This window comes from Lactuca serriola, chromosome 6 (genome assembly GCF_051521515.1).
Source record: "Lactuca serriola cultivar US96UC23 chromosome 6, Lser_US96UC23_V15, whole genome shotgun sequence".
Lineage (NCBI taxonomy): Eukaryota > Viridiplantae > Streptophyta > Magnoliopsida > Asterales > Asteraceae > Lactuca > Lactuca serriola.
In genome coordinates this window covers 152,839,299-152,853,436 of record NC_136413.1, presented here as the reverse complement: position 1 = coordinate 152,853,436, position 14,138 = coordinate 152,839,299, and the positions used below count along the sequence as shown (strand labels likewise).

The window sequence follows — 14,138 nt, the reverse complement described above, 5'->3', positions numbered from 1 at the left end:
TAATTGCTATATTGAATTGTTTGTTTATGTTTAATTTATCTTGCCGAGCTTGTTAAAAGATCCTTACGTGTTAATGATAATTATTTGCTGTTAATTATTAAGTAAATTGAGTTGTATGAACATCTGCTTGATTGCTTGTTTCTTATGATTTTGATGACCATCGAGATTATAAGTCTAGGAATAACGAATGTGAAACTAGGATTAACTTGGGAATAAGTAAGTTAATGTGTGAGCCTTGTTTGATGACCATCAACAAGAGGTTAATTGAACGACCAATTTGATTAACTATATTTACAAGTCTTGCTTGATACGAACTGAACACTAGGGAGCATGTTAGTTTAATCAACTAATCACTAATCACTGTTTGAATTGACTTGTTTGCTAAAGGATTAGTTATAGTGAACGCGAATCTAATCATTTTAGGAATCGGTGAACATGAATAAATGAATTTGGGTGTGCAATTGTCTATGTTTTTAAGGTGTAATTTATCTAAACCAAAGTACCTGAAGAGATTTGCTTTCCTGTTAGTTTATCGAGAGTTGTCAATTAATTGTTTGTTTGAGATTTATTAAACTACTTCTTTATTCTTTTCGTGTGACCTGTAACCTATAATCAAATATTTTAAATTAATTCACCACCGCTCCCTGTGATCGACACCCGACTTAGCTAAGCTATAATGTAATCTGACTAGGTACACTGCCTATAAGTGCATAGTTAGTCTAAGTTTGTTAGGTTATAAATATTAAAATTAGTGGGTACTTTCGTGCACATCACCAGCTCCTTCCCTGATGTACAGACAGATCGGTGACATCAAGTGGTGTTGGCAGACGGTGGTGATAGTCGGGGTGTTCTTAAGTGTGTGTTTTTCTGATTGAGAGAAAGAGAGGTGGAGGAGATGAGTGGAACACCGGCGTGTGTGTGTAAGAGAGAGAGAGAGAGAGAGAGAGAGAGAGAGAGAGAGAGAGGAGGGAGGGTGAGGGAGAGAGAATGGGCGATTCTCTAATTTTTAATTACTTAAAATTATTAAAATTAATATATAAATAAGAAAAACAAATATAAATGGTATAATTGTCTTTTTAAGTAGATAAGAACCAAAAACAATAAAAAAAATCTAATTTTAGACCACTGGTGCATCACTAAAACATTTTGGATCAAAAGCATAGAATTTTGACGACCATTGGACTATTTTTGCAGTTTTGTCATATATATATATATATATATATATATATATATATATATATATATATATATATATATATATATATATATATATAGAGAGAGAGAGAGAGAGAGAGAGAGAACTAAGTTCAAATGTGGATTGACATCTATTGTACGGACGTATGAATAGTATTATTCTGTGAGAATGACAAAGAAAATATATTGTTTAATAATGTAAATACGATCAATCTTACATAACTATTATCATTAGCACACATTCTTACTAATTAAATCGTACATAAAGTTATTATAAAATTTTTATTATTATTCTCATTCTGTCAGAATGTTATCAGGATATTAATTGAATCGTATTCTGTAAGAATGAAAATGAGTGAAAAACGATATACGAAAACAAAAATAAATAAAAATTATTGAGAGTATATGGAAATAACAATAATTGTGCGATGTTAAACGTATTCATGTTACTAAACAACTTATTCTTTTAGTAATTCTCATACAATAATATTATCTAGACGTCGCACAATAGTTGTCTATCCATATTATAACCTAACATTTTCTATATATATATATATATATATATATATATATATATATATATAATTCAAAGATGAAAGATAATAAAAAAAAACGTAATTATTACGTTGTCAAAATTCTTTGAATATATATATATATATATATATATATATATATATATATATATATATATATATATATATAATTCAAAGATGAAAGATAATAAAAAAAAACATAATTATTACGTTGTCAAAATTCTTTGAATATATATTCAAAGATGAAGGATAATAAAAAAAAAAAAAAAAACGTAATAATATCATTTCTACATGCTTCAGAGTTCAATCAAGTAAGAAATTAAAAACATAATTAGAAGCAAAATATACAAATATGAAGAACCATAGGGACCATTTATGTAACTTTGCCTAACTTTTTTTCTTTTTAACTTTAACAATGTTGAAGTTTCAAACCAAGAAATGATTTTCTTTTAGTTCTAATTTCATAATTACAGCGCACCTTTTTTTCAAAAATATTAATTAATTATTAATATAAAATCCAGATATTTGTGGTTGATATGCATGATTCTTATTCTCCAAAAAGTTCAAAATATAAACTAGAATCTGATAAATTAATATTTAATTAAAAAAAAAAAAAAAGAGGTAGAAATTCTTCACTTCCCTAAAGGAAAAGAAAGAAAAAGAACACTTCAAATCACAACATAAACAGAAAGTGCCAAACACACCACAAAAAAGGTTGCATTAGGACTTGTACTTTTATGGATATATATACTCAGATGTACTACAAGATAAGCACGTACAATAACTTCATGCATTAAGCAGTTGTACAATACTCCATACACCACCATTCTTCTTCTTGGTTAAGATGGTAAGTCTACCATATTTTGACCTTTTTTCACATTTCGTTATGTTATATAGCATTTTTACCACAGTAAAAACAGTAGCGTGGTAAATAAAATAAGGTAAAAAAAGCAAAAAAAAAAATTATATCTTGTTTCTTTTCACCTCACATACTTATATAATGGACAAAATTTTCCCTTTTTACCCCTCGTTTTAGGAAGAAATTACTGGTTAAGCAGCAGCAACTGCTCCAGAATAAAAAGGGTATTTTTTGGAAGATTTGTTTGGGGAAGTTTCACTCTTTTCTTTCTTCCTCAAAGCTTTCATTGAAGCAGAAAGATTCTTGTTTTTTTCTTTGTACTCATCGATGTCGATCTGCTCTGATCTGCACTCTTCACTACAGAATGGTGTGTCCCCTCTGTAAATTCATCGAAAAAAATATTAGAAATGGAAATCAGAGCATACACATCTTAGAGTCGATCCGGATTTGAAAAGTTTCGAAGATCTTTGATTGATGAAAATTTATGAAATAATCGAAAAGTTCCCCGGATCAGAAATGAAAAACAGATGAAACCCGTATGAAATATGATCAAATATTTCTTCGATTGATGAGAATTGTCGATCTAACAAATACCCAACTGGGAAATGATCAAAATCTCTTTGATTGAAGTGAAATTTGGAAAATCGATGATTTTTTTAAGAAAGGTGCGTCGTTTCAGCGAAATCAAGACCAAAAACATGAAATTTTATGAATGGTTTGTTCATTCAACAAATTCATGAACCCAAATCAAAATAAAAGAGAAAACAGAGCAAACCCATCTGATATTGGATCCAAATATCTTTGATTCAAAAGAAAAAAAAAACAAAAAAGGTTGAGATAAATTATGAATCAAATTACCTGTACATGAAGATATCTCTGTTAGGACCAAGTGGTTTTTTGCAGAGAAAACAAGCATCCAAAAAATGAGGCTGTTGTTCTTCAAATCTTCCATGCAAAAACCTCCCAGATCTTGGAGAAGAAAGAGAGGAAAAAGACGAAAGGTTTCTGAGACTTGCTTTTCTCGGGGAGTACAGGGGTCTGGAAATCAGGTGTTGTCCACGGTGGTTGTCTTCCGTCGACGACGACGGTGATGATGAGAACCCATGTTCTATGTCGGAGATAGAAGCAAGCCCATTGTTTTCTTCAAGAAAATAAGGCCTTCTTGTGGTTGTAGACTCCATTTCTTGGCAGATAGAGAGAGATCGAGAGAGAGAGAGAGAGAGGAGATAATGGCGGTGGACGGTAGACGGTGGCTGGAAGGAATGCGAAGGAGGAGGTGGGGTTTATAAAGAGGAGTTGGTGAGTCAAGAGGAGAGAGAAGGAGGGGGTGGTGGGGTGGAGTGGGTGGTAAAGTATTAACCACTGGAACAAGAATCTATTGGCTGAAGAGCAAGACCACCCTTGTATTGGAACTTAAAACTTAAACACGTGTAATCATAAATAATAATAATAATAATAATAATAACAATAATAACAATAATAACAAGTTATTTCTTTAGAAGGTTAGGAGTGGGGAATTGTAAGGGCTTGCTCGGCTTCATCGGCGTGAATATCACCCTAAGTGTGATACCGCCAGTGTCATTGTAATTGGGCGTTGTTGATAACAATAGTAACAAGTTATTTCTTAGGCTATTCGGAGCGGGGAGTTGTAAGGGCTTACTCGGCTTCATCGGCGTAAACATCACCCTAAGCATGATACCTCCAGTGTCATTGTAATTGGGCGTTGTTGAAACCACACATGTTGACGTTTCCTTCTCTCTATCTATCTCTTCTTCAACTCTTTCTTTCTTCCCATCTTTTCTTATGTGTGTCACGACCACCCCACTAGTGGTGGTGATGAAGGGTTATGGTTGACATGGTGTTGAGGTAAAAAGTGATCGTGTCAGAAAACAATTCCTTCCCGTTCTTGATAGTCCTAAACTATCAAATACTTGAAGAATATATTGGGTTAACCATCATCTAACAAATACAAACATCAAAATCGAAAATCTAACCGATATAAATGTCTTTTTCGATAAAACAATCATTTTCTTTTGTTTTAGTAATATCATATCGAACATTGCATTTCATATTACATTCAAACTATCCCTTCCAGAATGTCATTTTTATGTTTTTGTTTGTTAATTTTAGTTAATGGTTTGTCATTTGTAGTATGATTATTTTTGTATATGTTTTATGTCTTTATGCATCTAGTTATGGTTTAATGCTATTTTCTTACTTTATATAATTATTAGTGAAAATAACTCGTATTTTCTAAATAAAATAGAAAATATACAGAAAAGCAAATAATTCCATAATTTCATTAAACAAGAAATATAGTGCAAAAACTAATAACTATAAAAACTCATATATGTGCAAATAATAATATATTATGCAAATAGACCCTTATTTGTCGTGTACCCCATACAATTTGAGTGAATCGCCTCTCATATGAGTTGATTTGTATCTTGGTGCAACCTTCTATGCTCACTAATTGATCAGTGATGAACCTCTATAGAAACCAACATAAGAAAACTTCATAATTCCTTTTATCACCGCATTATTGTGGTATACATGTGCTCTTCAAAAGGATGATAGGGAAACTCTCAAGGAAAAATACATCGGGTGGGTTTGGTACCCCCAATATTTGATCGTCACTAGGAATTTACGGATACAGGTTCGTATAACTATTGATAACATACCCACTGGCGCGGGTCAAGGGACACCGCTCCGTTCTCTAGCAAAGAGTCGGCATGGTCGCTAACGTATATCAAGGAGTCCACGACCACGAATGACTGCCTCACTAGGGCAAGCCCGCGTGAGCCAACTTCCCAACGGACACTTCCACCTTACGACAAAAGGAAACAACTCTAAGCGACAAAGGAAATGTTCATAGCATTATCACCTAAACCAATCACAAGCTCTAAGACGACCAAGAGCATGATCGTCCAATTAGCGTGCCCGATCCTTGTCGAGCCTGACGCTCTTGTCCATCGTACGGACCACTTGTGAGACCTCAGTATAAAAGATATCCATTGTCCGCCGAAAAAGGTATGCTCTCACTCACTCATACTCTCAAAATTATAACTTTCTCAAGTCACTAATTTGACCGTCCTAGCGTTCTCCCGGGACCACCTCCATGGGATCGACTGACAGATTATTTTTGTTATGATCTTCCATATCTCCGTCGTCACCATTGCCGTCAAAGTTGAAGCTGGAGATTTAAGTCATGTCATCTATAAACCAAGATGCATCTTCTGAAAAATAGTTATTAGTGTATTAACTATCGTACACAGTAAGGGTGAACGTTTGGAAATCCAAAAATCCCATAAATCAGTGGGTATTTAGTATATTAAGCGGGATGTGTAGCGGCAAAAAAAGTTTGTTTATTCAAAATGCACCGCTAAGGAGTACATGGTTATGTTTTAAAAAATTGTGGTTAGTTTATTCAAAATGTCTTAAACATTTTGTTAGATTACTCAATTTCCCATTATTAATAGTGATTATGAGGTTAACGAAACAAATCCTACAAACTGTAATGGTATAAAAAAAGGTCTCATGCTACTCTTGATGGGTTTTCAAGGATATAATAAAACATAAAACAACACAATAGAATTCATAAAACAGTTTATGGGCATATGCAACCTAGAGATCTATGTCATTTTCTCATTATAGTAGCATACTATGAAAATCCATCAAATATACTTACATGAAACTATAAATCAGATTAGTAAACATACCTTTTAATATAAACAGTTACACAAACTCTCGAGTCTTGAAAAGCTACATGGAAAGCAAACATCCAATAATGTGAATGCCTATAATGGGTCACACCCAATAAAGCTAGAACACTAGAAATCAAGTGGGGAGAGGATAAATGATAAAAAAAATGGATTTCTCAATCTAAGAGGCTTAGAGTCGTAAAAATATGTAAATGGGCCCGTAAGAATGTGTAGATGTATGTGTGTTATGTAACAACTTACTTACGAGTAACTGTTAAAGAAAGAAGAAATATTGAACCTTATATGTAACAAGGGACAATTAGAAAGAGAGTAAGAAGCAACATAGAGAAGTGGAAAGATAGTGGACTCAAACCATGGCTCCCGTACCAACTTGTAACGTCCCAAATTTCAAACCAAAATTTTTATTTAAATTAAAATCATATGTTCCAATTACAACATCAAAGATCTAATAAAACCATTTGATTCAATAACATTTATCAGAGTTTTGACATAAGAGTTGTTAAGTGCGGAAATATCCAATTCATGTGATGCAATCAAGTCGTACCATTCCTTTAGTATAAGAAAACATAAACAATTTAAACATAAACCATAAGCACAGAGCTTAGTGAGCTCCCCCAAAATAATACATACCATATATACATTTGCCATGGGCGAACCTCATGCTCTTTCCCTGAATACCATGGGCTACCCCCATGGTCTTTCCATGAATTGTCGAGGGACAAATCCTGATCTTACATACAAGTGTCATGGGCTACCCCCATGGTCTTTCATACAGTTGTCATAGGCTACCCATATGGTCTTTCATGCAAGTATCACAAAGATAACTAGCATCTTACATAGTATAGTGAGAAAACTCACCCGAATTACTCAATAGAAGCTCAACAACGACCTTAGCAGTAGACAACCAGCCCAAGCTTCCCAAAGCCAAATCGAAACCAGTCCTTCGTCAAATACTTAGGTGACGCCCACAATGTGGAAATTCCTATGCTACGTAGTGGTAACGTCCAAATGAAATAGATGCATTTTTGCTTGCCACCGAATCGTGGGCCTTCCTTGGCCACGTCGTGGTTTCGGTCAGAAAGAATTTTCTTCATAAAGACTTTAATGCTTAAAGACCAAAACTCATATCATAATATCTGGTTCATATGAAACATCTAAAAACTATGACCCAAAATTTTCATTTTTGATTTACGTAAAAACAGTATTCCAAAACATTGTTCATACAACCTAATAAAATAAATATGTCAAACATCATAAAAATTAAAGTATGTCCCACAAATAGAATCCACATGGTGTGTGTGATGCAGTCAACCCGAGCTCTTCTCCTTGGAACCGGAAGTACCTGAAACATAACCTAAAATTGTAAGCACAAAGCTTAGTGAGTTCCCCAAGATATCATATACCAAACAGATCGTATAACGGGCCCCGTCCACACTCGCAAAACGGGCCCCGCTTAATAAATATACATATACAAGCACATACAAATATCACACATGAAACAAGTATATCGACGTAACCAATCAAGGGTCGGCCTGGGTGTCTTAGACCTGCTAAACCCAGTGAGGAAACTCACCTCGAAAAGCTGAATGAAATGAATGATCCCTGAGTGCTGGTCCTAAAGCTCCCCATGCTATCAATTGCCAAATAAAAACCAATTAACATTTTGGATCTACATCATAACCAAAAATCCTTACTTGGGGTAAAAAGAGCATTTTACCCCTAACCTAGCTTGGTCCAAGAATGAAGCCCATAACCACAATCCAATGGGCCCAAAAGTTAAACAATCGATCAAGGCCCAAAATATGGCCCACTTTCCAATTAGGCCCAATCCCTTAGCATGGGCCTTAGCCAAAGGCCAAATAATGTTCTTGGCCCAAAACTCCGAAAATAAGATGGCCCAACTAAACCCTAACCTTTTAAGCCCAAACGAGGCCCAAACCGAAGGCCCAACATCGAAATGCCATCAGACTGAGTACGCTATGCGTATAGGCTTGTACGCCCAACGTACTCTTGCAATTTAGCCAAGTTCTAGATTTAGCTCCTAACCGATTAAGACTTTGTTCTGGAATGCAGATCTGACCTCCTTAAGCTAAAATATCACGTAAAGTTGCTAACTTTACGTCCATGCATGACCATAAAAAGCTATAAATCTCAACAAGGACTTAGAAGCTCTAAAGCTCAACAAGGACTTAATGAATGCATAAGGACCCTAAACTCCATAAAGTTGGCACCATTATGCCAAAGGAGCCCATGAAGACCATAGATCTGAAAGAATAAGCCTTTGGGACGTCCTAATCCCGTCATCCATCCAAACCATGGCTAAAAAAATAAAAATTTAACCCAAAAAAGAGATCTAAGCATCTAGCAATCAAGATGGGAACTTGATACCTCAAAAGCATGGCAAACAAGGTGGTGATTTTGGATCCAAGACCTCCTCTTCAGGCTAAGCAACTTCTAACTTCTTCAACTCCTTTAAACTGCATAAAAATGAACACAAAATGCTTTCCAAAGGCTCACACACTTACAATGAAAGCTAAGACTCAATTTTAGGGTTTCTGGATAGTAGAGCCTGATAGGGAGGCTAACACTTGGGACTTAATGACATTATATAGGGCTTGAACCCTAAAAATTAGGGTTTTGGGTCTAAGCACGTACGCTGTACGTGTATCCTTGTACACAACACGTACGTGCATGCCTCAATGATCCACTTATTAGACCAACTACGCCCTGCGTACACTAGTCTTACGCCTAACATACGACCTCGACTAGTCCACACATAAAAGGCCCAAAACACTAAGCCCAAAGCAACATAGTTGATTTAAATAGTTAAATAAATAATACCTTGGAACCATCGGGTGTTACAATTCTCCCCTACTTGGATCAGACTTCGTCCTCGAAGTCCGATGCCCCGAACAACTCTGGATATTGCTCCCTCATCTCCTCCTCAGGCCCCCAAGTCCACTCCAACCCCTTGCGGTGCAACCACTGCACCTTCACTAGCTCCACAACCTTGTTCCTCAAGGTCTTCGTCTTTCGATCTAAAATTGCCACCGGTCTCTCAATATAATTTAGGAGGTCATCCACCTGAATATCTCCAAAGGTACAACTGCGGATTCATCCACTGAACACTTCCGCAGATGAGAGACATGAAACGTGCTATGAATCTGGCTAAGCTCGGCTGGAAGATCTAGACGATATGCAACACAGCCCACCCGAGCCAATAACCTAAAGGGACCAATATACCTGGGGCCCAACTTGCCCCGCTTCCTGAACCGGATGACACCTTTCCAAGGAGACACCTTCATGAGAACCATATCTCCCACTTGGAACTCCAAGTCTGACCGACGTCTGTCGGCATAACTCTTCTGCGGACTCTGAGCTGTCTGAAGCCTACTTCGAACCTATTGAATCAGCTCAGTGGTTTTAAGTACCACCTCCGTACTCCCCATGACTCGCTGACTGACCTCGCCCCAACAAATCGGGGTCCTGCATTTCCTTTCGTTGAGCATCTCGAAAGGAGGCCGATCAATGCTAGCGTGATAATTGTTGTTATACAAAAATTCCGCTAAGAGAAGATACATATCCCAACTCCCACCAAAATCCAACATATACGTGCGCATAGTCTGAATAGTCCGCCCACTCTAACCATCGATCTATAGATGAAATGTTGTACTGAAATGAAGACAAGTGCCCATCTCCTCATGAAACCGCTTCCAAAATTTGGAAGTAAAACGGACATCCCTATCTGAATGCACTGATACCGGCACTTCATGACGCGCCACCACCTCCCGAACATAAATCTCGGCCAACTTCTCTGCAGAAATCCTCTCTTGGATCGGAATGAAATACGCGTTCTTGGTCAGTCGATCCACGATAACCCAGATAGAATCTACTTCGTGCGCAGTCCTGGGAAGCTTCGTGATAAAATCCGTAGTGATGTCTTCCCATTTCCATATGGGAATCTCCAACGGCTGCATCTTGTCGTGAGGTTGTTGATGCTCGGCCTTGACTTTCCTGCAAGTTAAGCACCGCTCCACATACCATGCCATGTCCCGCTTCATGTAGGGCCACCAATAATCAGGACGAAGATTGCTATACATCTTAGTCGCCCCGGGAAGGATGAAGAAACTCAACTTATGAGCCTCCTTCAGAACTTGGCACACACCACCCTAATACAGAACCCAGACTCTTTGATGCAAAGTTAACAATCCGCGACTATCATAATCCAAGGAAGCCACCTGACCCACAATACACTTGATCTTCCGGTGCTCTTCCTTTATAGCCTCAACCTGTGCTTCACGAATTTGCTCCAATAATGGAGTAATCACGGTCATCCTCAAACATAGGTCTCTGATTGGAGCCGCGACCGCATTACAGATGAGAGCACCGACCACCACATTGGCCTTCCCCGGGTGGTAAAGGATCTCACAATCATAATCCTTCACCACATCCAACCATCGACATTGCCTTATATTCAAATTCGGCTTATCCATCAAGTACCTCAGGCTCTTGTGATCTGTATAGATGGTACACCGGACCTAGGGCAGTCAAATCGGGTAGTCGTGTCGTGTTTTTGTCTGACACGACACGACACGACAAGGTTTTGTATATCACGAACACAACACGAAACGATGTCGTGTTTTTTTTTCATTAACACGAAAACGAACCAATTAAAACACGACAACACGACACGACACGAAAAAGATAATATTACATAACTATTAGTGTATTTCGTTCATACTTAAAGATATATAACACGACAAAAACGAAAAACACGACAACCACATGCTTAATTGTGTCAATTTCGTGTCGATTTATGAACACGAACACGACACGAAACGACATCGTGTTTTTTAATCTTGACACGAAAACGACACGAACACGAATTCGAATTTTGATTTCGTCCTGATTTCGTTTCGTTTCGTGTACTTTTGTCGTGTCGTGTCATAAATTAACACCCCTAACCGGACCCCAATGAGGTAATGCCACCAAATATTGAGGGAGAAAACCACAACCCCTACTCCAAATCATGTGTCGGATAATTCGTCTCATGAGGCTTCAACTGCCTTGTATCGTAAGCGATCACGTGACCCCATTGCATCAACACTACCCCCAAACTTGTGATTGATGCATCACAATAAACCACAAAGTCATTGACACCCTCCGACGCACCTCACACAACCACTGTCTAAGAGTCTCAAAAGCTGCATGTTGCTCAGGCTCCCAACGAAAAGCCACCGACTTCTTGGTCAATTGGGTCAAGGGAACAACGATCTTGGAGAAATCCTGAATGAATCTCCAATAATAACTAGCCAAACCAAGAAAACTCTGAATCACGAATGGAGACCTCAGAACCTCACACTGCATCACGACCTTGACCTTGGCCGGATTGACCAGAATACCCTTTTGGTTGACAAGGTGCCCTAGAAACTACATCTCACGTAACCAAAAATCGCACTTGGAGAACTTTGCAAATAATCTCTCCCTCCTCAATGTCTCCAGTACCTCCCTCAGGCGCTCCTTGTGTTGCTCCTGAGTCTTGGAATAAACCAAGATACCATCAATGAATACTATCACAAATCAATCCAACATCGGTCTGTACATGCGATTCATGAGATCCGTGAACACGACTGGAGCTTGGTGAGCCCTAAAGGCATCACCATGAACTCATAATGACCATATTAAGTCCGGAAAGCTATCTTCTGCACATCCTCATCCTGGACCTGCATCTGATGATACCTGATCACAAATCAATCTTGGAGAACCAAGATACACACTGAAGTTGGTCGAAAAGTTCATCAATCCTCGGTAGGAGATGACGGTTCTTCATTGTTACCTTATTCAACACCGATAGTCGATACACATACGATGAGACCCGTCCTTCTTCTTCACAAACAGAATCGGGGCTCCCCAAGGCGAACTACTTAGCCTAATAAATCCCATGTCTAACAGCTCCTACAGCTGTGTAGACGACTCCTGCATATCGGGAGGAGCCAGCCGATACGGTGCTTTGGCTATTTGAGACACACCTGGAACCAAATCAATCCTGAACTCCATCTGCCTCTCCGGAGGTACTCCTAACAAATCCTCCGGGAACACATCCGGATAATCCCGCACGATCGGCACATCATCCACGGTCGCCTTATCCTGGGTATCCATGACATAGGCGGCAAAACACGAACAACCCTAATGAAGATATCGTCTGACCCTCGCTGCAGAATACATAATCGGCCCATGTTGCGGTCTCTCACCCTGAATCACCAACTCCCCCCCCCCCACTTGGGGTCTGAACCCGAACTAACTGCTGCTCACAAACGATCACTGCCCCATTAGGGATCAACATATCAATTCCCACGATAACCTTGTTCCCATGTAGAGGAATGGGAACCAGATCAACTAGAGAGTACAACCTTGATGAACCCTTTCAACCCGAACAGACCTATCATCCACAATGTCAACATCTAGAGGACAATCTAGCTCCCCCGGAGCTCCATCAAAACTCTTGCTAAGTGTAAGAGATACAAACGATCAGGTAGCCCCTCGAATCAAATAATAACAAAGAAAAGATACCGTTCGCAAGGAACGATCCTAAAATAAAACACATAAACATAAGAAAAAAATTCAATATAAATAAAGATATAAGGAGAAGATACATACATTTCATAACATCGGGAGTTGCACGCGCCTCCTCTATCATCGGCTGGAAAGCCATGCTCTTCGCTACAGGCACATCTGCCCGGCCCTGGCAGCCGTTAGTAATCTAAAGAGTTGTAGGAGCGGGTGCTGACACCAGTCCTGCTACAGCTAAACTCGTATAATGGGCCTTATTAAGACCCCTATAATTGCATTAGAAGAAAATCAGATCATATATCGGGGTGATGGCGGTGGTGACAATAAAATCCCTGCTGATATGACCAGTCCGACTACACTTGAAGCAACCAGAACCACCCACCCTGTACGTCCACTCGTGTAACCTGCCGCAACGGCCTCAGCCCTGCTGGCCCTTCCCTCTCGAATCAACCACCTTGGTCCTATTGCCCGAACCCTCAAAACTAGACACAAAATCTGGCTTTCTCTCATTCTCCATCTCCAGATCAATCTCCCTCTCTCTAGCCCTCGCTATCATGTCTTCCAACGTTTTGCAGGTGGATCAGCTAACAAACTGCTGAATATCACTCCTCAGCATCTCATGGTACCAGGCCTTCTTCATCTCCTCATCCACCACATACTACGGAACCAAAAGTGCCTTTTCCCTGAAAATAGTGGTGATCTCAACCACTGTTCAGTAGTCTGGCGGAGATCATAGAACTCCCATGCCAACTGTTGCACCTTAATCACCGGTGTAAACTCAGCTCGGAACCTGGTCAAAAAATCACGCCAAGTCAGAAAATCCACAACATCATCACCCGCAACACGTCCTACCTCCTCCCACCAATCATGTGCCCTATCATTCAAGAGGCAGAAAGCTAGTATGAACTTGTCCCCATCGGGACAACGGCTGGTATGGAAGGCATTAGCAACATCTACTAACCACTTGCTGCTTGCAATGGGGTCGCTCACCCCGTGATAATCTGGTGCTCCACATGCCATAAACTCCCTGAAAGTCAGAGAATGCGTCTCGACCAAAGCCACAATGTCAGCGCGAAAGGCGCTCAACCACTCATCAAGAATCTATAGAATACCCTCCTTGACCGTGCCAAAGATCACAAGAGTCTGCTCAAGGATACTGCGCATAATCTCAGAAGATATGAACTCCCTCGTCTGGTCATCAAGCTGCCCGACTCCAAAAACCAATCCTGAGCCCTGTCCAACACCGAAACTGACCTCTGG

The 14,138-nt window shown here is 39.1% G+C and overlaps 1 protein-coding gene across 1 annotated transcript; it reads right to left on the bottom strand.

The window, feature by feature from the left end:
• Positions 1-2,408: 2,408 nt before the first annotated feature.
• On the bottom strand, positions 2,409-3,864 carry LOC145057103 (FCS-Like Zinc finger 1). Its single transcript, XM_079004875.1, has 2 exons — positions 3,445-3,864; positions 2,409-2,964 (listed from the first exon to the last, which is right to left on the bottom strand). The coding sequence occupies exons 1-2, from the start codon at positions 3,765-3,767 to the stop codon at positions 2,778-2,780; spliced, it is 510 nt and encodes a 169-aa protein (XP_078861001.1). The 5' UTR covers positions 3,768-3,864; the 3' UTR covers positions 2,409-2,777.
• Between the last annotated feature and the right edge of the window lie 10,274 nt (positions 3,865-14,138).